At 42.4% G+C, this 27,393-nt stretch overlaps 1 protein-coding gene and 1 long non-coding RNA gene across 3 annotated transcripts in view; one reads left to right on the top strand and one right to left on the bottom strand.

Moving 5' to 3' along the window:
- Positions 1 to 9,034, bottom strand: part of MAGI1 (membrane associated guanylate kinase, WW and PDZ domain containing 1) — a 578,793-nt gene extending 569,759 nt beyond the window's left edge. Inside the window, 1 exon segment of the mRNA XM_032458123.1 lies at positions 8,101 to 9,034. Within this exon segment, the coding sequence (XP_032314014.1) occupies positions 8,101 to 8,416 (316 nt within the window). The 5' untranslated portion in view covers positions 8,417 to 9,034.
- A 294-nt stretch (positions 9,035 to 9,328) lies between these two features.
- Positions 9,329 to 25,883, top strand: LOC116657091. 2 transcript variants are annotated; one of them, XR_004312026.1, is made up of 6 exons: positions 9,329 to 9,594; positions 9,799 to 9,981; positions 13,997 to 14,196; positions 16,556 to 23,859; positions 25,174 to 25,261; positions 25,748 to 25,883. It is a non-coding gene; the product is annotated as an uncharacterized LOC116657091 (long non-coding RNA). The 2 variants fall into 2 exon arrangements; XR_004312025.1 differs by lacking the exon at positions 25,748 to 25,883 and having other exon boundaries at positions 25,174 to 25,454.
- Positions 25,884 to 27,393: the final 1,510 nt, after the last annotated feature.

Genomic DNA, 27,393 nt, shown 5'->3' with positions numbered 1-27,393 from the left:
AGCCCTGTGAACACTGTTTAGAGCAATCATTTTGAAACATAGCTTATAATCAGGGTATAAAATCGCCTTTTGATTGCACCCTAATGCCACTGTCCATAAAGAGAGCTTCGAGCCTCACCTCACAACGGGCTGAAAAATTAGCCTTATTGTGGAAAGCATAACTGCATATCATTACAGGTGCACAGTAATGCCTCCATTGGCAATAACAGCGGGGCTAACTCCTTAGCCCAGAGAATGTAATTCTCTTATGTAACTCATTCTCACCACACTGCAGATGATAACAGGAGAAGCCTCTACACACAGCTGACGGTGCCCAGAACCTCTCACAGTCCACTGGAGAGTGACAGAGTGTGCAAAGTTCCCTGACACACTCAGCCCAGTGCTGCCCTAAATCCCGAAAATGAAGACCAATTGAAACAGACCAGCAATGCTCATTATCTTCAAGAATATTCCTAGATCAATCAGTGAAGCTCTATTTAGCCCTAGTCAGAAACTGCAAATGTTAAACCCTTAGCAAGTTTAACAGGATCCGCCACAAATTACCTACATTTTCAGAGACTTTCAAATACTGTAATTTTCAGAGGCAACCGAGCTCAGGAGAGAGTTATTCTAGTTCTAACCTTGGCAGTGGATGTTCAAGAAATACTTATGCAATTACCATGCATCAGGCAGTATTCCTGGTACTGGGGATGCTGCTGGGAACAGAGTAACAACAGCCTTGCCCTCTGGGAGCTGATATTCGAGACAGACAAAATCAGGACCTTGGTTATTTCGAAATGATCTACATGTTATAAAGTAAAATAAAGTGGCAAAGGAGAATAGGGAATGACAAGACACCTGGAAAAGACCTGAAGTTCATGAGAGTCAGCCTTCCAGATGTCCAGGTGGGGACCAGCAGGCTATGGACCAGGAGAAAGAAGACAAGTCACAGGCCAGATCGTGAGGGGCCTTGTGAGTGACTGGGAGGACTTGAGTTTCACTTGGAGAGAGGGACCAGAGAAATGCTTGTAAGTAGTGGATTAGTCCAGTCTTTAGTTACTTGACCCTAAGAGAGAAGACTTATTTAATCATAAAAGACATTGTTCACATCACAGCTTCTCATTTTGCTACGTGCCTTCGGAAAGGACGTCACTTTGGAGCCTCCGGAGGATACTTTACTATAAAGCAGAAGTCAGCATCACTTGTGTGTTCTTGACATCCAAGGGGGTTCAGCTGTGAAAACACCAAAACAAATTCACCAGAAATACTATACAGATGCAGTAGAGCAAAGCTCCAGTGTTTACTGGGGATTTTTCAAGGTTACATATCTCACATATAAGCTGCATAAAGACAGGCAGGAAGGCAGTAACCTACTTTTTTGGGATATGAATGTCAGCCCTTAACGAATTTGACAGCCTTTATTCTCAGTGTATACAAAATCAGTATATCCTGTTACACATATATACAAACTCAAGGAAGGGACCACTAACATCAGAGACTGGTGTTTTGCATTAAATAACCATCGTTTATAAAGCAACATCCTTCATGTAAACCCTTGTGGTAAGGAGATGTCAGAATGTTTTCTCTTATAAACCACTTAATTCCCCTTGGTGGATATCATCAATTCTGCCATCCGAAACTAGCTGGGTAATGAATGCCAACAAATGCAGTGACCCAACTGTAGGCCATTGCATCATAAGGTCAAGTTAATCTATTTTTAAATAACACAGCCATTGGCAAAGGGTGGCCACTAGAAACAATGCATGTGTTGGGTTGTCTCTCCTTGCATTTTGCAAAATCTGTAGAATGTTCCACAGAGTGACCTAAAAATATCCTTCAGAGAGTGGTCTTTTGGCACCAAGAACAAAAACAGATTGATTTTTGAAAGTTTAAGTTAAAAAAAAAAAGACGTATCAACACAAAACACAGTGTAAGAGCAAGAGAGGACAAAAATCAGATAGTTTTCTGTAGCAAAGATCTGATTTGCTGTTGGCTGGGAAAACTGTACACAGGGACGCTGCTACAAGAAAACGGAGGTAAAGTGTCACTTTTACGGATGCTGACAGAGACCAGGTCCCACATGAAGACAAAACAGAAAAGCCCTTCCACATCCTGCATGTTGAACGAACACCTGAATTTTCACTTCTTGAACTCCACTTAAGAGTCAACAGGCAGAAATACTTAAATATAACTAACTCATTAAGTCTTGTCGGTCATTTATCTATTTATAGCTCAGTATAAATTATTAGACACAGGGATTCAGCTGATCAGAATATTTGGTGATGAGAAAATGAACATGTGAGGATCCTAAGTGAGAAGCAATAAAAGAGGAACAGGGAGGAAAGAAGGAAAGATGTTGTTGATAGTCTGGTCTGCACTTATCGTGTGAATAAGAAGTGACAATAGAAAATTCACTCACGCAGCCAAGCCATTTTAGTGAGCACCTAATTTGCCGGGTATTATCTTAGGTGCTGGGAAATACAGAGGTGAACAAGTGAGATAAAACTTCCCGTTTTCAGGGACCTTACATTCCAGTGAGAAGAGAGGCTGACGATAAAGAAGAAACAGAAGAAGATAACGTGAAATTATGCCAAGGCTACGAAGACAGGAAGCAGGATAAGAGGCCAGCACGTGATCTGATATGGGGTCAGTGGGATGCTGGAGCCGGCTGATACTGGCTCAGGAGAACCAAGTTATATGCATCTCTTTCCAACTCCAGAGATGTTGCAGTTCAGAGTCTCCCCTTCCCCAGAACTAGCTATCAAGCCTTTAGCAGCACACCACCAGAAGAGAAGCTCAATGAAGGTTTTGTTGAAGAGACACTAAGGTCAGGAGTCAATCCTGTGACCATCTGGCGGGGGAGAAAAAGCAATCCCAGAGACCTCGAAACAGCATTCACAGGAAACCAAGCAAGACAAGGTGCTGTGTTTTAAAATGAGAACAGAATTATTTTGTTACAGAGCTGGTGCAATACACTCCAACTGGTCAAAATAAACACACAACATCAAAACAAAACCCAAAAAGGCACCGAGAACTACACTCAATTGTCTGTGGTCGTAAGTTCCTCGTTACGGTGAGGGGAAGGGTGGTGGTGGTGTGGTTTTCGAATTGTCTTATTTATTGTCACCATTCTGTCTATAAAAAAAAGTTGAGGGACAATTTTGGGTCCTGGGTAATTTGCAAAACCACACAACTCACTTACAAATATACGTTAAGAGTGACCTATGAATATTACCAGTTTGGAAAACTACAGTCACACCATTTAAAACTTCTGGAGTCTGGGTTATTCATGGAATCTTAGCATTTTATGAGCACCAAGGACCTGAAAGGGCACATCCACTTATTTTAAGTGTGAAGAAAGGCCCAAAGAGCGGCTTGCCGGGGATGACAGCATTGGCGGCATAGCTTGTTCCGGAACCCGATCACCTGCCTCATTTGGTACCATCTTCTCAATGTCAGTGTGTACCCTAGGACAGTGGTTCTCAGAACTGAGCATGCGTCAGAATCACCTGAGGGCTTGTTAAAAACACCCCACATGAGCTCCACCCCTCCTGAGTTTAGGTATCAGTAGGGCCAGGGGAGGCCTGGGAATCTGCATGTCTAACCAACTCCCAGCAGATACTAACATCACTGGTCTGGGCATCCTACTTTGAGACCCAATGAGCCAAGAACTAGGAGCATGGGTTTTAGAATCCAACACGACTGAGTTCCAGTTCCACTTCTGCCACTTCTACGACCCTTGGAACCACGTCAACTCTCTGAACCTCAGTTTCTGACACGTGAGTCCAGTTGTGAGGAGTAAAGAACAAAATGCCCATAAAGCAGAAGCTTAGCCAAGGGCTCAACAATCACTAGCTGCCTCCCGTAACGAAGTTTCCTTAATGACAGTTGTTCCCCTTTATCCGCTATTTCACTTCCTGCCATTTCAGTTACCCAGTCAACCACGGTCTGAAAATATTAAATAGAAAATTCCAGAAATAAACAATACCTACGTTTTAAATGGCGAGCCAAGTAGCGTGATGAAATTTCCCGCCTTCCCGCTCCATCCGGCCCAGGACGTGAATCATCCCTTTGTCCAGGGTATCCCTCCCATTAGGCACTTAGTAGCTCAGGTAGCAGATCCTGGTATCACAGTGCTTGTGTCCAAGGGACCCTCATTTTACTCAATAATGGCCCCAAAGCGCAGGAGAAGTGACCCTGGCCGTTCGGATCTGCCAAAGAGAAGCCATGAAGTGGTTTCTTTCAGTGAAGAGGTGAAAGTTCTCAATAAGGAAAGGAAAAAAAAAATCAGAGGCTGAGGTTGCTAAGACCTACCAGAAGGAAGAATTTTCTATCCATGAAGTTGTGAAGGAAAAAGAAATTCATGCTAGTTTTGCTGTTGTTGTACCTCAAACTCCAAAAGTTACAGCCACAGTGCATGAGAAGTGCTTAGTTAAGATGGAAAAGGCATTAACTACGTACAACAGGACATTCTGAGAGAGAAAGGACACGTTCACAGAACCTTTCTTACGGTACATAGTTAAAACTGTTCTGTTCTCTCATGCTGTTGTTGCTGGGCCTAATTCGGACATACCACCTGCAGATAAGGAGGAGCGGGACTGTGTACTTTTCCTCTTTTTCCCAATACACTAGCATGGTTAAAAATCAAAAGACACACAATATCAAAGATTGGCAAAGATGTAGCACAACTGGAACATTTATAGCAGCTTTATTCATCACAGATGAAAAAATAAACTGTCCAAATGCCCACTGACAAGCAAAAATATAAACAAACTAGTGTATGTATATGATGGAATACTTCTGAATAATACAAAAGAACCATGATACACACAACAATATGAAATCCCCGAAACAGTTTGTTGAGTCAAAGAAGTCAGCCAGAAAAGAGTATAAACCGCAGAAGTTCATTTAAATGAACTTCAATAAATAAGTAAGATTAATCCAAGGTGAGAAAAATTAAACAGCCATTACCTCCAGAAGAAGTGGGGGGAACTAACTAGAATGGGACATGAGGGACATTTCTGGGGTGATGGACATGTTCTATATCTTGATTTGGGTGAAGCTAACATGAGCGTATACATTTGTTTTTTGATTTGCCCAACAAACTATATACTTCAGAGCTGTGCATTTTACTATAGGTAAATACCTACTTATAAAGTACATATATATGTCATACAGAATGTATTTTCATAATATGCTTTTTCATAATAAAATGTTATTTTATATATATAACATATACATGTAAACTTTTTTAGGTACTTTTGTGACAAAAGACTGTCCTCTCCATTTAAAAATGAACCACCTCCAACCTGGTAGATCCATTTTGCTTGATTTCTTCACAATTTAGTCCTGCTTCATATACCACTTGCTACAGACTATTTTGGTTGGTGCATCTTTCCACAGAGCTGCCATGAAATAGAAACAGCAGAATTTTCTTCCAGAAAAAGACCATGACATTTCCCTACAGACAGCACCCACAGTGACCCATGTCCCTGGCAGTGGCTAGCCCAAGGTGCAGACAAGACAAAAGTCACACTTTCCTTTACCACATGCCAAGTCTGAGCCTACCTAACATGATTAAAGCACAGTAATGAAAACATACTTAGAGCAATTTTGTAGTATAATTTAAATCATATTCTTGATATGAAAGAGAAGACTGGTGAAATGCTTTCTAGTGCCATCTTTCTGTAATGAAGATGTTAGAAGAGCTAACTGCGCCAGGGTAATCATTACATGAAATCGTAGCAGTCACATTGTACTGGATTCCAGGCCATTTAAGTGTTCCCATCCACACCTTTATTCTATCCCATTACAAGAACAAGCAGATTTTACATACACACATACACACACACACACTCCCTCTCTCTCTCTTTCTCTCTCTCTCTTTCTGTGAGCAGTCCTGTGTAGCAAACAGGATATTTCCGGGCAACAAGAGATATGATGGAGAGAAACTAGTTTCCTTGGAACCCCGACGTGTCTGATTCCAAACACACTTGGTTATCTGATCAACCCTTTTGAAGTTCCATGATGAGGCAGCCCTGGGACAATGTCTCCTGATCTTTGATACTGGCGGGGGGAGGAGGCTCAGTCACATACAGCATCTTGCACCCTGAAAACAAGCCCCCACAGTACCTAGCAGACACCAGTAGACCCCCCACTGGATAGGCAGGTACCCCTGCCTATCCCTCCTCCAAATGTCACTGACCTGCAGAGCCACCGCTGATTCCATCAAATGCTGTGACCCAGTCTTTTTTCTCCAACTCTGTTAAGTCATCATAATCCAAGTACTGGCATTAACAACGTAATTCAGCTTCTTGACACTAAAAGCTCAACTTATAAATAAATAACTGCCCAAATTCAACTTAAACATAACAATAACATCTCATCTTTATCGAGCACTTATTATGTGCCAGGCGCTGTTCTGCACCCTTTGTACTTATTAGTTTATGTAATATTCAGAGGAAAGTCAGTTTACAGATGCAAGAGAACATTCTCCGGTGAGACCTTTCAGGTGTTGGACCTCAAACAAAGCTGGGGAGACCTGCAATGAGTGGGGCATAGTCTCTCCCTTCAATAAGCTTCCTATCTTGTATGGAAATGAGAGGAGAGAACCACTCATACTTCGGGGTAAGTAAAAAAAATTACAAGACACACATTTAAGGGAGTCTAGAGGAAGAAGGATTTGTTCATCCTGGAGGGCTTCTTGGAGGAGGTGTCCAAGTGGAAGATGAGCATTTGGTAACTGTCTATCCCTCAGCTCCCAAAGCTACCAAAAGGCCCGACTCTTCTCCCTGTCTCTCTCCTCCATTTCATCTGGAAAGGGCCTGTTTCCAAGAAAGGACCAACTCAGCCCAGCCCTTCCTTCCTCTCTCACATTCCTCCAGCTGCTGCTTGCCTTTCCAGGCCACAGGCACATATGGGAATTTTTCATCAGTGCGTCCATGGGGGAGAACCTGCTTCATGGTGATCGGTGGTACAAGGGATTCCTTTAAGTGAATGGAGTCCTTCTCTGTTGGACTCTATCAGGGCCAACCCCTTTCCTGCACCAAACCAAGATGTAAGGGACTCCCCACCACCAGCAGCCATCAAAAAGGTCATCGCTCCTCTCCAGGCTTCTGAGAGACAAATTTGCTTCCACTCCCTCCTCTCAAGTGCACCCCTTCTGGTCTCCGAGGGTCATCCCCCCACCTCCTACGTGCTTAAGGCTCTGCAGCAAAGGCTCAAACCCTCACTCTTGGCATCTGTGTGACCTTGGGCAAGTAGCTGAACCAACGGTCAGTCCCAGTTTCCTTATCTGTAATATGGGTCTTATAAGAACAACTCGCTCTCAGAATTGTTGAAAATCAGAACAAGATAGTGCAAGGAAAGCATTTTACACAGAGCCTGGCAAGTAGCAAGGTAACAAGAAATAGCAGTGATAATGATGGTGGTGGTGGTGGTGGTGGTGATGGCAGTATAAACTTGGGCTTGATTCTCGCTGAAATACCCCGGCATTCCCTCCCCCACCCCCAAGCCTGGGGCCGGACCACACGGTGCAGACATGCGTCATCCAGCTGTGGAGTGAATGCAGGATGTTCAGGAAGCCGTCTTTGGAACCGCCAGGCTGTGATGCCCAAACCCACCTGGATGATTGCGAGATGAAGCTGAATTTTCTGATGGAGGACGTCCAATAACCAAAGACCCTCATCCCCTTCAGACCCATTCTCCAGGTCTGGAAACGGACAAGTGGCCAAAGATCGCAGCAGCTGCGCCTGCTGCAACACTCCCCCAGGGAGCAAGTAGAGCGTCCACTGTACCCCTGCCTCAGTTTCCCAACTCTCCTCCAGGTGCTGGCGAAGCAGCGCTGCACCTGGCGGCTGAGAGAACAGGTTGGCAAAGCAGGCCTGGGAAAAATCTCCGCGCTTCTCCGCGAAAACCCGAGCCCCTCTTCCCAACGCAGGTGGGGCAAATAACCCACGACCTGCCAACAACTTCGTGTTTCACCACCACAGGGCGCATGGCCTCAGCTTCCCCTCTCAGCTGCGCTCGCAGGAGGAAAGCGGGAAATAGAGATGGTGGGGGGCACTCCGCAGGCCGCTCCCTTATTCTGGGGGCGCCTCCCGGAGGCGCGTCCCATCTTACCTTGTCTGACGGCTTTGAAGGTGACGGCCTCCTTGCAGCTGTCGATGACTCCCAGTACGTCATAGCGGGGCAAGCCGGACACCCGGATCCCCTGCACCTCCAGAAGCAGCTCCCCCTCGACCAGCCGAGGGCCCTCGCCGCCGACGCCGGGAAGCCCCGCCGCTTCAGCCGCCGCCACCGCTCCGACATATGGAAACTCCCCGTTCTCCGCGCCCCCAAGCACCGTCACCCCCAGCTCGCCCTGGGGACCCCGCTTCACAGTGCATTCGTGAACCTTGCTAGTCCAGTGATTCTTCTTCTGGATCACTTTCGACATGATGAGTTACGTCCCTCTTCCCCCCAAAAAAACTAAAAATAAAATGAGAGACAGGTGCCCCCCACAGCACAAGTCCCCAAGCCCCCGCTGGTTCATGGGAGAGACCTCTCCCCCCAAATAACGCAAACGGAGAGAGAAACTTGGCAGCTCGCTCCCTGCACACACTCGCGCACTCAAGCCATCATAAAACAAACTTTCTGGGCTTCCCCGCGAGCCCTCCACAGGCGCCCGCGAGCTTTGTTTGCATTCCGGTGCTTCTCGGTCCACGTTCCGGCGTCTGACGGTGCTCTCCCGGACCAGAGTCCACTCTGCGCCGGTTGGATTATTATTTTCCTTCCTTCCTTTCTTTCTTGCCTCTTAGAAATGCGGTGTCTCCTCTTTGCTTCCCGCCTGGCTCGCCTTTCCTCGCTGGCGGGCTGTTCCTGAGGGTGAGGAAAGCCCTTCCAGCCAGTTGCTGGGAGCCCTGGAGACGCGGCTACGGAGAGGGGGTGGAGGGGACAAGAGGGAAGTGCCTGCGGCCCCTTTAAGCAGATACAAAGGCTCGGCTTGTTTTGTTACAGTTCATTCTATTCCGCGCCGCCGAGCGCAGCGGCCGGCGAGAGGAGACGCGCGCGCATGCGCCCCGCGGCCGCCGGCTGGCCGGCCCGCCCCACCCCGCCTTCCCGAAGGGAGAGATTCCAATGTGCTTCCCGTTGGGTCCTAAAACCGACCCTTCAGGAGCAAGCAATTTACCCCCGCCCCCTTCATAGACCCCTCTTATTCCTCCTTTTCTTTCAGTGCTTTCTCCTCAGCAAATCCCTTTGGAGGTTTGAGGGACGCGCACGTGCATTACCCTAACTGTTTTCAACTTTTGAAGACACAGGCAAGCTGGCTTTGGCATTTTAAGACCATTTCAAACAGGTGGGGGTTGGGGAGGCTCGCACACTCACCCTCGCGCTCACACTCACGCACACACGCACGCACTCACGCCGCCCTAAGCCTCCTCATCGCCCTCGGCCAGTGGCTGGCCACGCTGTCGGTCAGCCAGCCCCGGGAGTCGGCCGCACCCCCGCCCGCCGCCGCATTTTCCTCAAAAACCCCTGAACCCGACCTGGAGGCGCGCGCCTACCCTTTCCCCGCCTGCACTGAGCCCGCGGGCTCGGGTCCTGGAGAGGGGTCTGCCGGTTTCTGCGGCTCTGGTGAGGGGAGCCATGTCACACGCGCGCTCTCGCTCTCTCTCTGTCTCTCTCTCTCTCTCTCACACACACACACACTTATCCGCATCCTTAAACTTTGGGGCCAACTTTTTTGGACACAGTGAAAACTATAGGCCAGGGAAAGAAGCCAAAAGGGGGTTGGAGTCTTCAACTGAAAGTAGGTCTAGCTTTTTAACTCCCTTGCAGGCAGAGACTTCGGGAGCCAGCCGTCTGTCCCGGGCTCAAGTTCCTGGCTGAGTCTGGCAGCCTTTGGACCCGCCCCGGGGACAGGAGATAAGAATCACCCCTGGGTCTGGGATCTGCACCCGCGTCCTAGCGCCCGCGGGGGCGTGGGCGCGGCAGCCACCTCGCGGAATTCGCAGCCAGGAGGTGAGTGCTGCCACCGGCGCCGCCCGGGGGCGTGGGTAGGGCCAGCTTCTGTCCCTGCTGGGTTTCAGGACGTGCTCCGCGGTTGCAGACCAAAGCATATACCCTGCACCGACAAGGCTGCCCTTCCCAAACACTCCCCAGTCGGCCTGGGCGGTAGTCTCCCAGGCATTTTCTTTTCCACCGTGATTTGTAACAGGAGACGTTTCAAGTGCTAATAAGGGAGGTGAGTGTAAGGGACTCAGAAAGGATGGGTGCCACTTTGGTCACGGTTGAGAGCCGGCCTCTGGGGTTTAGGTTCCTACCAGTCCAATCTCTGTGTGAACTTGACCAAACACCAGGACCCCCCTCAGAACCTTCATTTCTCCGATGTTAAGTAAGTATAACTATACCCCGCAAGGTTCGTGGGAGTATTACGCCGGAGGACACTTGTAAAGTGGCATGTAATAAATAAAAACTTAGTACTGGTAGTGGTAGCCCTAGAGATTATCGTATTAAGTGAAGTAAATCAGACAGAGAAAGACAAATATCATATGAGATCACTTATATGTGGAATCTAAAAAAAGAAAAATTACAAATCAAAAATAGGAACACGGACATAGAAAACATACTATGGTTACCAAAGGGGAAAGGGGCAGGGAGGGATAAATTAGGAGTTTGGGATTAACAGATACACATTACTATATATAAAATAAATAAACAACAAAGACATACTGTATAGCACAGGGAACTATATTCAATTTCTTGTAATAACATATGATGGAAAAGAATCTGAAAAAAATATGAATGTATTTATATGTGTAACTGAATCACTTTGCTGTGCACCAGAAACTAACACTGCAAATCAACTACACCTCAAGTAAAAAATAAAATTAAGAAAAAAAAAGTAGTATTTGGAAACAGAATTAGGAATTACTTGGGGTTTCAAATTAGATGATGATGACAATTCCTCCTCTGCTTTCTAGTTTAAAATATATAGGCATACATTTAAATATTTTAAAGCACTCTTTGTAGGGTGCTATTCTCAGCTAATAAAAATAAGGGAAGAAGGAATCCTCAGCACCTAGACCCATGCCTTGAGGGGAGAGTACACCACATACACTTGATAAATGAATGCAAGAATGCATGGATGAAGTGTGACCTTCAGCTGTATAATATATGACTTTTGCCATGAAGCCCATTTAGATTTGGTGGCTACAACCTGTATTTATAGATTGTTTTCTTGAAAGAGTTTTTAGTTATCTTGAAGTAGATTTTTCTTGACTAGATATAAAGTGAGATCCTAGTGTTCTGGCTTCTCTCACTTATGTTATGACTTTGACAGTACATTCCAGTGGGGAAAAGAATGCCGTAAAATACCTAACTTTGAGGTTTACCATGTGTGCCACGATAGTTGTGCATTATTTAATCATTGCCAGCAATTGTACGAAGTAGGTATGACCTTGATTTTACATAAATGATGTTGATTTTTACAGTTGAGGACAGTGAAGCTAGGCAAGGAAAGAAACTCACTCAAGAGCTTGGAAGTGATAATGCTATAGGATGTGACCCCAGAGGTACCACCCAAAGCACATGCTTAGAACCACTGCGCTTAAGAATCTATAGGATGTGGCCACTTCACCATCTAGCATATTTGGGTATCAGCACTCTTTGGCTCCTGAATCTGCCACATAGCAGGTGTGTACCAGTTAAGTCATTCTCCTATCTCTTCCTTTTAATATGAAGGACCACAGTGTTTTACTCCAAAATCCAATCTCCTGTTCCCCATCTGTGGGCTCTGAAGATCGAATAATTTACTGGACTGTAAAGAGGATTAATTTGCAAACATTTCTAAAGTGTTTGGAGGTCTGTGAGCTGTGGTACAGGTGACATGCCAAACGTCCTTATACTGTTATTCCAGAAGCATTTCAACAATGAACTCTTAATAAACACAGTAGATTCCGATGAGAAGTAAACTCTGACATGATACACTCTGCACAAATTATGATCTTATTTTTATACAGCTAGTTCCACTAAACAGAAGGGAAGAAAAACCCACAAATATAAAATGTGTTTTGCTTTTCTTTCTCCCAAATACATTTCTTTCAGAAGTTTTGGGGGGAGGGTATATAGCTCAGTGGTAGAGCACATGCTTAGCATGGATGAGATCCTGGGTTCAATCCCCAGTACTGCCACTTAAAATAAATAAATAAATAAATAAATAAATAAATAAATAAATAAATAAACAAACTTAATTACTTCCCTCTGCAAAAAAGAAGGAAAGAAACCATTATACAAGTTTTCTAGTTATGAGTAAAGAAATTCATTTTTGCAGTCTCAAGTAGTAATTGACCTCATTTTTTTGAAAGTGTGAAGATGGTGAGTAAGTTGATCAGCTGTGGGGCAAAAAAGGACGTATCAATTTGGTTATCTTTTAATTTCTGAAGAATGCCATCAAGAGGTGTACATTATAGACACCAATATAAGCACTTTCGTATTCCTTAAGGTAACTGACTCCAAAATGGTGATTTAGAGCAGAAGTTCAACAAAGGAGTTGGAAGCCCTCAGTTCAGATTAGAAGGAAACTGACAGTGAGCCACTTTCCTAGTCAGCTCCTGGGAGGCACTTTTATAATCCGCTTGATAATTTGTTCTTTTCCTCATAGGGAGGCAGCTCGGTTAGGGTTTTTTCCTGACCATAGTACTCCTCTCTTTAGTCCTTTCAGCAAGGCAAGAATAAATTAGTTTTCATTCTTGTGACCTTTCAAGATACCACGTCTCAACTATTATTTTAATACCCCAGAGAAGGAACTCCAGGAAGAGAGATTAATCCTGGCTAATGTTCTGCTTCACTTCCATGGGGAAAAAAATGAATGTTGGTGACTGGAAGTTTTGAAATTCAATGTTGGGTGTGAGGAACCAAGAGAAACCCAAGCATCTATCATGGGAATCTCCCCTAAAATGTCTCAAATGTTCAGCTGCAATGTGGCCTGTCATCCCCCCATGATTCCACTGAAAACATACCTGATGATATTGTTAATTTCCTTGAGAACAGAGTGTTTGTGTTTTCTTTGCAATAGGTATTTGTATCTCTTTTATTTCGTCTCCCACCAACTGTATGAAAATATAGTAACTTGAACATGGTAGATGCTTAAATAATACAAGATTTTACTACTGAGGGTGTTCACTCACTATATATCTTCTTTCTTATTGTATATTTTCAACAACTTATTGCACTGAAATGGAACTGAATGAGAGAGAAGGAAATTACACATTGAAATCAAGGGTGGAATGCCCATATTTAAAAAAATATTCTCGTAATATGTTTTTGCAGAACACTTTTAAAAATAGATAAGTAAAAAGGCAGCATTAAATTAAGTCATTCAAAATTGTATTGCCACAAGATAACGACTTTTTACATTTCGGTGTATCTCCTCCTGGACTTTGGCCAATAGAACTATACACACACAATCTATTTTCTTAAGTTCGCTCTCTCTCTCTCCCCATCTCTCCCCTTGGGATTTATAGTTAATTTATGGGATAAATTAATCTTTTTTCTCTTTTTATCACCCTTTTATCACTCATCAGTGTATCCTCAATTTTCTTAAACATCACCTACATTTATCACTTTCAACAGCGCAATAATGTTCCCTTCTTTGAATGTTCCGAAATGTATTTAAACAATGCCCTGTTAATGATCATTTAGTATTCTGAATGGTGCTAAAGTAATTCTTTGTATTAGTATGTTTTGGTTGCCAGTGACAGAAACCTAGCTGAACTAGTTTAAGCAAAAAAAGGAAATGTAGAAGAGGGTGTATAGCTCAGTGGTAGAGAGCGTGATTAGCATGTCTGAGGTCCTGGGTTCAATCCCCAGTACTGCCACTAACAACAGAAAAAGGAAAAATATATTCCCCCATATAAATGGCAAGACTGGAGGCGAAACTTGCTTTCAGCAAGACTTAAGCAATGCTCTCAGCTTTCTCTCTCCATCTCTTGGTTCTTTTTTCCCTGTTACTCTCATCCTCCCCTATGACCTACAGATGGGCCTTCTCCAGACAATCAGGAAAGACAGCCACATGCATCTGACATCCTCACGTTTTGGCAGAAGAAAGGAGATTTTCACTAACAGATGGGAAAAGCGATGAGAGACATTTCCGTCTGTATGAAAGCTCTCAGTTGCATTTGTGAAGAGTGGAGATGGAGTCTGCCTCCTTTTCAGGGCCTTTGAGAATAAACGCAGGTGAGTCACAACATGATCAGCTGCTTAATCAGGTCTGGCAGAGCGTGTGTGGACCTACGACGACTCAGGGAAACCCCACAAAGATGGGTTCCTCTGTAAGCTCCTATCATGGTCGCCTTTTCTACAGTGAACTAAAGGTTCCAAGAATTCAAAAGTAGTGGGAGTTTGATTTCAATCAGAGCTGCAGTGGTTGGCCCACACGTCTGTAGATATTTTGAAGATACTCTGGCAACAGTGCAGGATTGTACCCTTTACGAAGGAAGCCAGTCAAGTGTTACACTTGTTTAACACAGATGGTTTGTTAAACGACATAACGTCAATTTCCAATATTCTGAAACGAGCCATAAGTTTTTCTGAAGCCAAACTGAAAAAGAAAAATGTTCTAGGATGGCCCATCACAGTTGGTAGATTGTTTCCATTCATTTGTTCATTCAACAAATATTGATTAAATACTTACTTTATCATCTCCTACTAGGCACTGATGGTACAGAACTAAAAGATCCTTTTTTTTTTTTTTTTTTTTTTTTTTTTTGGCTGGCTTACCTCCTAATTGGGTACTGAGACAAGAAAACAGATCAGTTCAATAGTGCTAGGTGAGTTCAATAACTGGGAACCCAAAGTGATCCTGGAGGACGTCTCTTTAAAGGGAGGATTGTAATTTGCAAACATGGCTTCAGAAGTTAAAGGAGCCATGGTTAGAAAAACTTCTTGCCTCCTCCCTCTATAATTTATTTTAATGGTATTTTAATAAGTGAAGGGCAAAGTCCAGTTTTACGATCACATTATGATACTTGAAGGTGTGTTTTATGGAGCTATTCATGGAGTTCCCAGATGGTTACAGTTGCCCACGGTGTGAATATATGGTTCCATAAAGGACAACTCTGTCTTGCCACAAAACTGATCCAGCAAACACGAGGTGGAGTTTTGGAAGGTGACTCAGCAATCTGGAATGTGAGCAACCTTGCTCCTTGAACTGTACCATCTTTGGAAAATTGTTCCCCATAAAATATTGTAGCCAGATGAATGCGGACCCCCAAAAATGTATTATTCCCTTTCCAGATTTAGCACATTCCTTGAATTTTAAGCTCTTTTTTATGGACTGTTGCCCAGGTGAAGGGAGCCTTAGCCATACAGGGAGTGGTTATGAGCAGCATCCCCTAGGAAGTCAGTGCCCAAATTTGGAGTGCTTGTGTCCTGACCATTCCTGAGACTCCTGGCTAAGAAGTTCAGTTTGACTGAGTTTGGGTACCCCGAGGATTTTACATGCAGCGGGGAACAGCTGAATTAAGCTAAGTGTTGGAAGGCATTGCAGTTTTCATTACTAAGTTAGCCCCCTGCTTTCGTGACTACACAAGCTGGCATATGCTTGGGAATGTTTCTGCTTCCAAAGTCACAGCATCTGCATTTTTCAGATGTTTGACCTTGATCTTGTGACCTTTCCTCTAGAATTCTGAGTGTGCTGGGAACACTCACAGCTGAGTGATGGGAGCAAAAACTAGACAGAAAGCAAGTCTTTTTTTTTCTTCTCTCTCTCTCTTTTTTTTTTTTTTTTTTTTGCTTTAAATCTTAGGTTACTCTGTTTTATATTAGACCCAACTTCCCCTTCAGTTATTAATTTTATTTTAACCTATCATCTTGGTATGATTTTACATTTTGAATTGACACCACTAAAGCCTAAAACTGTTAAAGCCATGTGATCCACCTGCTAAGGCAAGCTGTCATTTCCTGTCACTGCTCTCCAGATAACTGAGACTTTTCTCTAGGTTAATGTTTTCCAATTTTTTGATTGCTGTTCAGAGTAAGAAATACATTTTTAAAAAAGGAAAAAAAAAGAAATCGTTTAGTTTCATCAGCGCATATACGTACATATATACGATTGAAACAAAATTTTTGTGAAACTAAATGTATCCTTTCTGTGTATGATGCACTATGCCTTGGGTTATGGCCCACAGCCAGATTTATTCCTTAACTTTTCCCTGTGTTACCTACAAACTAAGAATGGTTTTATGTTTTTCAGTGGTTAAAAACAAACAAAGCATTCATATGGAGACATATTTACAATATGTCATGTGCTCCTCTAAATCTTTTCATTTATTATCATATTAAATCTTTAGTAGTTAGCATATTTTGAGCAAGCGCTCAGTGTGCCAAATGCTTTGGTAAATGTTTCTGATGATGCGTTTATTTAATTCTGTCTACTTTACGAGGCAGGAAGTATTTGTAGTCCCACTTTACAGATGAGAAAACAGATACTATCTAACTTGCACAGGATCACACACCTAGGAGGTGACAATTGAGATTTGATCCTAGGATTCTTTGCTTCCAAACTTATAATTTTTAATGCTTTTGATGTTTGCAGCCTCTTGACCACAGCTTGAAACATAACATGGGCCTGATGCATATTTGAAGAATGAATGAATATATGTATGAATCAATGAAGGCTGCAGAGATAGAATGATGGTCTCCTGTAGATCCTGACCAAGTATGGCAACACAGACAAATTAGGTAATTGCTCGGTGCTTTAAAAAGTAAGCAAGCAAACAAACAAATGAAGTAAGTCTCACATTTATTGAGTGCTGAACATTGCATATAAGTGCTTTCAATACATTTTCTCAATTGACCCTCGTGGACACTGTGAGGTAGGTGCTTTCCCTACTTTACAGAGGAAGAGACTGAGGTTCAGAGAGGTTAAGTACCTTGCCTAAGATGGCACAACCAGTATTTAAACCTGGTGTGACAAAGATGATATTCTTAATTACAGTGCTATGTACCACTGTTTTTTAATTTGTAATGTCACTGTAACACTGTCTACCCCATGATTTTATAACAAAAAATGAACAGTGTATCAGAATCTTCATTAATAACTATAATGTTTTCAATGACATATTTCTCTATCAAAAAGTTAAAAACACAAGGTGGAAGAAATAGAGAAGGCATAGAGATGCCTTCCAGTATATTTGATATGAAGATTGTGTCATTAAAATATTGTTATATAATTTTAGCAAATTTTCTGTATATCTTAAATTATTCTAAAATTAAATTTTTATTTTAAAAAAACACTATGAAGCACATGAAAAAAATGTTTACCTTCATTAGTCATTCGGGAAATGCAAACCAAAACCACAATGAGATACTACTATACCCACACTAGATTGGGTATAATTTTTTTCAATAGAAGGTAACAACTGTTGGTGCAGATGCGAAGAAATTAAAACACGGATTGCTGCAAAATGATGCAGACACTATGCCAAGCAGTTTTATGGTTCTTCAGTATGTTAAACAGAATTACTGTATGACCCAGCAATTCAATTCCTAGGTGTATATATCCAAAAGAATTGAAAACAGGTGTACAACTTGTACATGAGTGTTCATAGCAGCAATATTCACTATAGCCAAAGATGGAAACAACCCAAATGTCCATCAACAAATTAATGTATAAACAAAATGCTGTTATCCGTACAATGGAATATTATTCACCTATAAAAAGGGACAAAGTGTTGGTATCTGCTATAAGGTAGAACCTTGACAGCATGATGTTAAGTGAAAGAAGCCAAATACAAAATTCCATGTAGTGTGTGAGTCCATTTATATGAAATGTCCAGAATAGGCACATCTGTAGAGACAAGAAATAAATTAGTGGTTATCAGGAGCTGGGGGGAAGCAGGAAGAGTGCTGGTGAATGGCTACAGGACTTCTTGTGGGATGATGAAAATGTTCTCGAACTAAATAGTGGTTGCACAACCCTGTGGATGTACTAAATGCCACTGAATTGTGTACTTTAAAATGGTTAAAATGGTAAACTTCATGTGATGTGAATTTTAGCTAAATTAAAAAAAAAACACTCTGACACCATTGAAAACAGGTGATTACTAAAATAATACAGAATGTGCTGGGGTACGCAATCCAACTTACAAAGGAAAAAAATTTAAATATCACATGAAATACCAGCGCTCACTACAGCATTGTAATTTAGAGCATGGACTGTCAGAACTGGCAGCTCTCAAATCAATGCCCTGTGCTGTCACATAATGGCTGGTTATCCTTCAGCCAGTTTTATAACCTGTCTGAGACTCACTGTCTTCATTCATATACTGTGTGTTATTGCTGTTAGTTATAATGAAATACTTTTTATATAAGTTGTCACTTAGCCTAAAAATGATGTTGATGAATGTATACTTTGTTTTTCTTTTCCCTTGTGTATATATGAATTGAGTGTTGCTAGTCTTTCCGATGATCATTACATTAGAAGCAAAGTGATCAGGGTTTGGGGAGATAACAATCATATTTTTATCACCATATGTGGCCTTCTACAACCCAGGAAAAGTATCCTGTGAACAGATCTTTAAAGCAGTTTCCGAAGGAGTTGAGCAGTCCGCTGTAACTATTATGTGAGGTGATATTGAAATTAGGCTACATTGTTGTTACAAAAATTTCTGGGTTGGTCCCAACCTGGTACCAAGTAAAAACAGTTGTGGAATCTGGGAGTTGCTAGGGAAGACTTTATTAAGAAAAAAGATACCTACTTCTCCTTCCCTTCCCCTTGAGAATAACAAAGCTGTCACCATGAATATCAAGACTGCTATTTCTTCTTGTATTTGCATATGGCATCCTCCCAGGTAATTTGTGGAGCATATCCTGACACAGCTTCGGAAGAAACCATATAGTTCCTTTAGTATCATTAGTAATCCAAAGTCCAAAACGTTTAAAGAGGCAGAGGAAATCCGTCTCCCAAAGGTTCAGACAGAGCACTCTCTGCTCTATACCGTATACAATTCCTCCACCCACACAGCTCAGCCTCTCTCAGGGAAGAGAAAGAAACTTCTAGAACCCTGCCCTCTAACCTCTGTTCCTCTTCCTCTCAGAGTCCCCCCTGGGAGTTGAAGAATGCGGGGAAATAGCTGCAGGGTTTGGCTTCCAGTTGGTCAACCCTGACGCTAATTGCTCTATGGGAGAGTTTCAGTCTCTGCTCTTGGCAAGAAACCGTAGGACAACAAAAGCTGGCAGCTGAGTGACTGTGTGAGGAGCAGGGCGGTGGGTCTGATGGGTATCTGGGGAGGGAAGGCTTCAACAGAGTTTCCTTTCCTGCTGGAACATTCACGTCCTACCAACAACTGTAACAAAGTTTGACTGGCCTCTGACCTACAGGCAAACCTCATTTTCTTGTATTTTTTTATAAATTGACCGTTTGTGACAACCCTGCCTCCAGCAAGTCTATCGGCGCCATTTTTCCAACAGCATTTGCTCACGTCAAGTCTCTGTGTCACATTTTGGTAATTCTTGCAGTTCTTTGATCTTTTTCACTGTTACTACATTTGTTGTGGTGATCTGTGACCAGCGATCTTTGATATTATTATTGTGATTGTTTTGCGGCACCACAAACTGTGCCCATGTAAGGTGGTTAACTTACCTGGTAAATGTTGTGTGTATTCTGACAGCTCTACCAGCCTTCTGTTCCCCTATCTCTCTCCCTCTTCTCCGGCCTCCCTGTTCCCTGAGACACAACAATGTTGGAATTAGGCCAGTTAATAATCCTACAATGGCCTCCTGGTGTTCAAGTGAAGGGAAGAATCTCACATCAATCATTTCAAGTCAAAAGCTAGAAATGATTAAGCTTAGTGAGGAAGCCGTGTCGAAAGCCGAGATAGGCTGAAAGCTAGGCCTCTTGCTCCAGTTAGCCACGTTGTGAGTGCAGAGGAAACGTTCTTAAAGAAAATTTAAAATGCTCCTCCAGTGAACGCACAAATGATAAGTCAAAGAGCTTTATTGCTGATACAGAGAAAGTGTTAGTGGTCTGGATAAAAGATCAAACCAGCCGCAACACCTCATTCAGCCAAGGCTTTATCCAGAGGAAGACCCTAACTCTCTTCAGTTCTATGAAGGCTGAGAGAGGTGAGGAAACTGCAGAAGAAAAGTCTGAAGCCAGCAGTGGTTGTTCATGAGGTTTCAGGAAAGAAACCGTCTCTATAAAAGTGCAAGATGCAACAGCAAGTGCCGATGTAGAAACTGCAGCAGGTTATCCAGAAGATCTAGCTAAGATAATTCATAAAGATGGCTACACTAGATGGAAGATTTTCAGTGTAGGTGAAACAGCTGTATATTGGAAGAAGCCATCTAGGACTTTCATAGCTCGAGAGGAGAAGTCAGAGCCTGGCTTCGAAGCTTCAAAGGACAGACTGACTCTCTTGTTACAGGCTAATGCAGCTGATGACTTGAGGTTTAAGCCAATGCTCATTTACCATCTCGACAATCCTAGGGCCCTCCAGATTTATGCTGAATCAACTCTGCCTGTGCTCTATCAATGGAACAACAAACCCTGGATGACAACACATCTGCTAACAACATGTTAACAGACTATTTTGAGGCCACTGATGAGACTTACTGCTCAGAAAAGATTCCTTTCAAAATAGTACTGCTCATTGACAATGCACCTGGTCACCCAAGAGCTCTGATGGAGATGGTCAGAGAGATTCGCATTGTTTCCGTGCATGCTAGCACAGACAGCATCCATTCTGCAGCCTACAGGTCAAGGAGTCATCTTGACTTTCAAGTCTTATTAGTTAAGAAATACATTTCATAAGGCTATAGCCACCATACATAGTGATTCCTCTGGTGGATCTAGGCAAAATACATCAAAAAGTTTCTGGAAAGGATTCACCATTCTAGATGCCATTAAGAACATCCATGATTCATGGGAAGAGGTCAAAATATCAATATTAACAGGAGTTTGGAAGAAGTTGATTCCAACCCTCATGGCAGACTTTGAGGGGTTCAAGACTTCAGGGGAGGAAGGAACTGCAGATGTGGTAGAAATAGCAAGAGAACTAGAATTAGAGTGGGGAGCCTGAAGATCGGACTGAATGGCTGCAATCTCAGGATAAAACTTTTAACAGATGAGCAGTGGCTTCTTATGGATGAGTGAAGAAAGTGGTTTCTTGAGATACAACCCAGTCCTGGTGACAATGCTGTCAAGATCGTCAAAATGACAACAAAGGATTTAGGATACGACATGAACTTAGCTGATTACAGCAGCAGCAAGTTTTGAGAAGGTTAACTCCAATTTGAAAGAAACTCTACTGCAGCTAAAATGCTATCAAACAGCATTGAGTGTTACGGAGAATTCGTTTATTAAAGGAAGAGTCAACTGACGTGGCAAACTTCATTGTTTCCTTATTTTAAGAAATTGCCACAGTCACCTCAGCCTTCAGCAACCACCACCCTGATCAGTCAACAGCCATTGACATCAAGGCAGGATCCCCCACCAGCAGAAAGAGGACAGCTTGCTGAAGGCTCAGATGATGGTTAACATTTTTAAGCAATCAAATATCTTTTAATTAAGGTATGTACATTGGTTTTTTTGGACATAATGATGTTGCACACTTAATGGACTTGCAACTGTGTAAACATAACTTTTATATGCTTTGGGAAACCAAAAAATTTGTGTGACTCGCTTTATTGCAATGTTTGCTTTATTGTGCAGTCTGAAACCAAACCCGCAGTGTCTCCGAGGTCTGCCTGTACTGGATGAACGCAAAGTGGCTGAAACACCCCTTATTTTCTGTATACCTTATGTGACTTCTCCAACTATTAAATGTCCTGTATTTGTTTTAGTGGCACCTATACTTTTTCATTCAGGCATTCATTCACTCAAAAATATTTCCCTGAGTGCCTACCATGTGCCAACAGTGTGCTAAGTACTAAGTACCGATTCAGCCATTCATTCAGTGGGTATTTATGGGGCACCTAATACCTATCAGGGAGATGAGCTTTGAAGGAAAAAGTTGTCAGCTAAATGGACGAAAGCTGTGTTCTCATGGAGCTTAATTTTAGTGGAGCAATACAGAAATGAAGAGTCTTTGAGTAGTCGAATTCCTTTGCAGGATGCGGAAAAGGGAATTGTGACACCCAGAGTTAGGACTGTTATTTTGTATAAGGGAGGCAAGGCCTCATGGAAAGTTCATATCTGAGCAGAAACCTAAAGGAAATAAGAGAGTGGACCAGATGGCTGTCCAGGAGACAGTGTTCCAGGCAGAGGGAACAGCACAGCCACAGCCAAAGGCTCTGGAGTACAGCGTGCTTGATATGGCATGGAAATACAAAGGTGAAAAGTCTAGATACTGCTTTTACTTTCTTGGAATGTAGAGTCTGGTTGTGGAAACAGATAGTAATCAGTTATCTCCCAAACAGATGTTTCATTCTGAAGACCCAATGTGCCAGGCGGGAAACACAGACGGGGCGGGAAGATCCTATAAACATACCAATTGAATCTGAGGGAAGGTTCCCTTAGAAAATATAGTTTAAACTGAAATCCCAAGAAGAAAGAGAGGTTAACTTGGTGAAGGGGAATGAGACTGTGGGGTACTAGGGAGGGTATTTCCTGTAAAGGGAATGATGTGTGTTCAAAGGGGTGGACGGGAACAGGGCTGGTTCTAAGACATAAAAGATCCAGGCGTCTGCCTTGCAGAGCATGAGGGGAAAAGCATCCTTGATAAACTGGAGGGTATGAGCAGGGGACAAATCACACAGGGCTTCTGCAGTTTATAATTAACTATTTAAGTAAATATGTTTACTGTCTGCCTTCCCTGCGGGAGCACGTGCCAAGGAGCTGGGACCTTGTCTCCTTCGTGACTGTATCCCCAGCTCCTACTCCAGGCATGGCCCCCAGCAAGGGCACAGTTTGTATTGTGGACTGGCTGGCTAGCTAACAGGTAACCAGCCATCTAACAATCAGCAAAAAAACCTCAGTAGTAACAGGCAGCTCGCGTTTTGTGAGTGGTTGGACTCTGCCAGATTCTGGGTTTAGAAAAGGCCAGAAAACTCGGCAGTATTCAAAGCTGTGGTTTCTGTTTCAAAATCATGGATAAAAGCTGACTGTGACCATGGAGATCGCCTCCCACTGAGAAGCAGGGTCCAAATGGTACTTTTCTACCTTCGTCATTACAAAGACAATGTTCTCATCTTGCTTGGCCATGGAGCACTTCTAGGATGGGCCTTAGAGAGGAAAACGGTCAGATAAGAAAACAAGATTGTTCTTTTATTTCGAGAACATGTGTGGTATTATCTAAGATACCGTTGCCCAGCCAGTAGACTGATTGTCAAGGCATCTTCACTGTGAGGAAAAAAAGCAGGGAGAGGGGTGTAGCACCACTGTGGGATAAAGGGCAGAGGTTTAGCCTAAGTCCTCACTTTTGTAAACCTGTAGATCAACTTTTGGAGGACCAGTTTCCACTCCCGGGTTGCTCCTGCCCTACCGTCCTCATCGTGTATCTGAAACCACCTGTGGTTCCGGGGAAGTGAATTCTGTCCTCAGGGCAGGGCAGGGAACCCAGGTGCAGCCCATTTGGCTCACTGGCCACAGTTGCTGATTCCAGGCTGCACATGTGACACAGGCTGGTTTGTGGAGTGAACCTCGGGCACTGCACTGAGAAGGCTGGGACAGGTGCCCCTTCCCACTGGACTGTGTCATGGGGTTGGCAGCTCCAGGGCCTGGAACGGCAGTGGTGATTTTTGCCACCAATAGAGCGTGCCAGTCTGGGACTGGTGCTAATTCAGAGGAGGCCAAAGTTGAGAGAATCGACTGAAAAGAGCAGTGGAGCCCTGAAAACATTGTGAACCACAGAACGAGTCGCACTGGAATCCTGCCCTGTTTCTGGACTCTTCCGCAAAGTAAGTCCATACGTTCTGCTTATTATTGAAACTGAGACTTCTGTATTTGGTGGCCAAGTCATCCTAGATGGTACGGGTGATAGAAATCCAGAAGCAATGTTCTGTCCTCCAAAAATATAACAGCATGTAGATCAGAATGCAGGTGCACACAACATTGTAAAATGACTATATAACTCAATTAAAAATATGTTTAAACAAAACTAAAGTCACATTTTTTAAAAAAATGCAAAAAAGAATGCATGTGCAATTTTTGTAAGATCCATCTTCTCTTAGTTTTTTTTTTAAGTGAAATCTTCTAAGAATTAATACCTTAAATATATTACTGAGACCTGGAATAAGTAAAAATACATGTGAATTCAAAAAGATACATGTGCCCCAATGTTTGCAGCAGCACTGTTTGCAATAGCCAAGACATGGAAGCAACCTAAGTGTCTATGGACAGACGACTGGATAAAGAAACTGTGGTATATATATAGAGATGGAATACTACTCATCCATAAAAAAGAATAAAATAATGCCATTTGCAGCAACATGGATGAATCTGGAGATTGTCATTCTAAGTGAAGTAAGCCAGAAAGAAGAAAGAAAAATACCATATGATATCACTTATATGTGGAATCTTTAAAAATGAGCCAAATGAACTTATTTATAAAACAGAAACAGATTCACAGACATAGAAAACAAACTTACGGTTACCAGCGGGGAGGCAGGACCAGGAGGGATAAATTGGGAGCTTCGGATTTGCAGATACTAACTGCTATATATAAATTAGAAAAACATCAAGGTCCTACTGTATAGCACAGGGAACTATACTCAATGTATTTTAATAGCCTATAATGAAAAAGAATATGAAAAGTAATATATAAGTATAACTGAATCACTATGGTGTACACCAGAAACTAAGTCAACATTGTAAACTGACTATACTTCAATTAAAAAATTTTTTAAAGAAACTATAAGCTAAAAAAAGTAAAATTACATGTGTTTTTCTTAAAAATGGCAACAGTATGAAGGGGTAGACAGTGAAAAGGGAGTCTCCATTCCAGACTTCTCAGTGCCCTCCTCAAAGGCAACATTTTAATTCCTTTACAGGCTTCTTATGTATGTTTTATATTTTATACGTATGCATAAGAAGATATTCTGTACCTCAGTCTCCTTTTAATTTACATAAATAGTGCCATATGCTGTCAGTATCTTGCTTTTCTTTGCTCACAAATACATCTCAGAGGTTATTCCATATCAGAAAATATTTAAGCTGCTACTTTGTTTTTTATTTCAGTTGAAATACAATTGATGTGCAATACTATGTTTCAGGTTATTTTTAATTGAAAAGCTGCTTCTTAAATATGACAACATGGCTGGAATTTTTCTTTCTTCATTTCACTGCAACCTGCCGACAAGGGTGAGTAAATTAGTTTGTTTAATCAGTGAAATGAAGCAACGGTAGCAAACACCTTTTGCACACTTCTGAGGAAATTCATTTAAAATTATTAAACAACTCCAAACTATTCCATTTTCTGGTTCTGTGATTTATTTATCCAAGCTCCTATAGAGAGTCATTTAGGCCGTAACCGTTAGCTATTTTACACAAAGCTGCCAGGAATGTTGTTATATATGCTCCTTCGTTTGAAAACTGTATAAAATGTTCTAAACAACAGCCTATATAAATATAAATATAGGCTGTTGAATCAAAAGTTTTAAATTTGGGACCCTGAATACAAGAATTCAAAAATTGGTTTTTGTTCGCTTTTTTTTGCATTAATCCTACAAATAGATGGATTTTTTTTTAATTGAAGAGTAGTTGATTTACAATACTGTATTACTTTCAAGTGTACAACAAAATGATTCAGTTATACATATATATTTTTTCAATTCTTTTCTCTCATAGGTTACTACAAGATGTTACATAAAGTTACCTGTGTTATACAGTGAATTCTAGTATATAGTGATGTATATCTGTCTATCCCATACTCCTAATTTATCCCCCCATCCCCTTTCCCCTTTGGCTACCATAAACTTTTTTCCTATGTCTGTGAGTCTGTTTCTATTTTGTATGTAAGTTCATTTGTGTCTTTTTTTTTAGATTCCACATACAAGTGATGACATACAATATGTGTCTTTCTCTATCTGGCTTACTTCACTCTGTATGATAATCTCTGGGTCCAGGTGGATTCCTTTTTCTCACTCATCCATCCATTCATTTATTTAACAAATACTTAATGAGCACTCACTGTGTGCTAGGGAATATTTGGGGTGCTAATCCTTCCCTCAAGGGCCTGACATGATATGTTCGTTGGAGAGGGAGATAATAGGTCAGTGAACATCCAGGGACTTTAGTTGTAACAGCTTCACAGTTATCAGTACAAACCAACTCAGTCTTGGACCTGTGTTAGAAGGGGTCATGTCTCTGCTAGATCATTCAGCATTCTAGGTGATAAAAGCAAGGGACCAACAGCCCCTCTCTAGGGAGAGCCTTCCATACAATCCCTTCTTGCAAGAAATAGCTCCAAGCCATTCATTAAGCACCAGTGCCCATGTGGGTTCCCTGGAGCCACAGTTCTTTGGCCATGGCTGATTGGACCATGGGTGGGCATGGGACCTCAGGGCAGCCACTCTAGAGGTTGGCTGGTGGCCTGTGAGCTGACCTGGCTCCAGAGCTTTGCCTAAAAGGAGTGTTGATAACAACACTGCGCCAATCAGATCCTCTGGAACTGAGATACAGAAGAAATAAAATAAATGTTGGCCAAGAGGCAAAACCAAAGGAGAGGAGAGGCTGAGTCATGTAACTCTTGAAGTACTATGGTCAAGGTTTTCAAACCCAGTGACTAGCCAGAGATAACCAGGTCAGGTCAAGTCAGGTCAGGGCAATGGTTCTCAAACTTGAGCAGACAGTCCTGGCTTCCTAACTCTTCCATTAAGTCAGTCCATACGTTCCTTTTATTGTTGAAATTGAGACTTCTATTTAATTGGTGGCTGATGTCTACATCATCGTAGATGCTAAGGGTGATGGAAATCCAAAAATAATTTTCTGTCCTTGCTGGAATGCCTGTTGAAACACAAATGCTTGTACCACCATCAACATTTCTGATTCACTGGGTCTGGGCAGTGGTGCTGAGAATTTGTGTTGCTAACAAATTCCTAGTTGATGCTGATGATCCAAGGAAGGACCACACCTTGAGGACCACTGCTCTAGAGAAATCTTTCATCCATGCAAGTCTCTGTGAAGCAAGATAGGTCCTCTGCTTCCCATTAGGCTGGAGTGCTCCATTTTCTGGGTCCCTGTGAGATCATTCTACCACAGAGCTAAAATTCCTGATGGCTTTATTTTTCTTCAGGCCCTTATGGCATCTCCACATTATTTGAGCTAATCTGAGTGAGTACTTACCACAATAAGAGCCAAAAAAATTAAACATAGTAATAGATATCACTTGTTGAGCCCTTATTCTGGACAGATAGGAAGCATTCAATAAATGATAATTAGATGTTCACTCGGGAATTGCAATGAGTCATAAATATTTCGCCCCTAAATTCATT

The sequence above is a fragment of the Camelus ferus genome, chromosome 17 (assembly GCF_009834535.1).
Source record: "Camelus ferus isolate YT-003-E chromosome 17, BCGSAC_Cfer_1.0, whole genome shotgun sequence".
Taxonomy (NCBI): domain Eukaryota; kingdom Metazoa; phylum Chordata; class Mammalia; order Artiodactyla; family Camelidae; genus Camelus; species Camelus ferus.
This window is presented reverse-complemented; position numbering and strand designations above follow the sequence as displayed.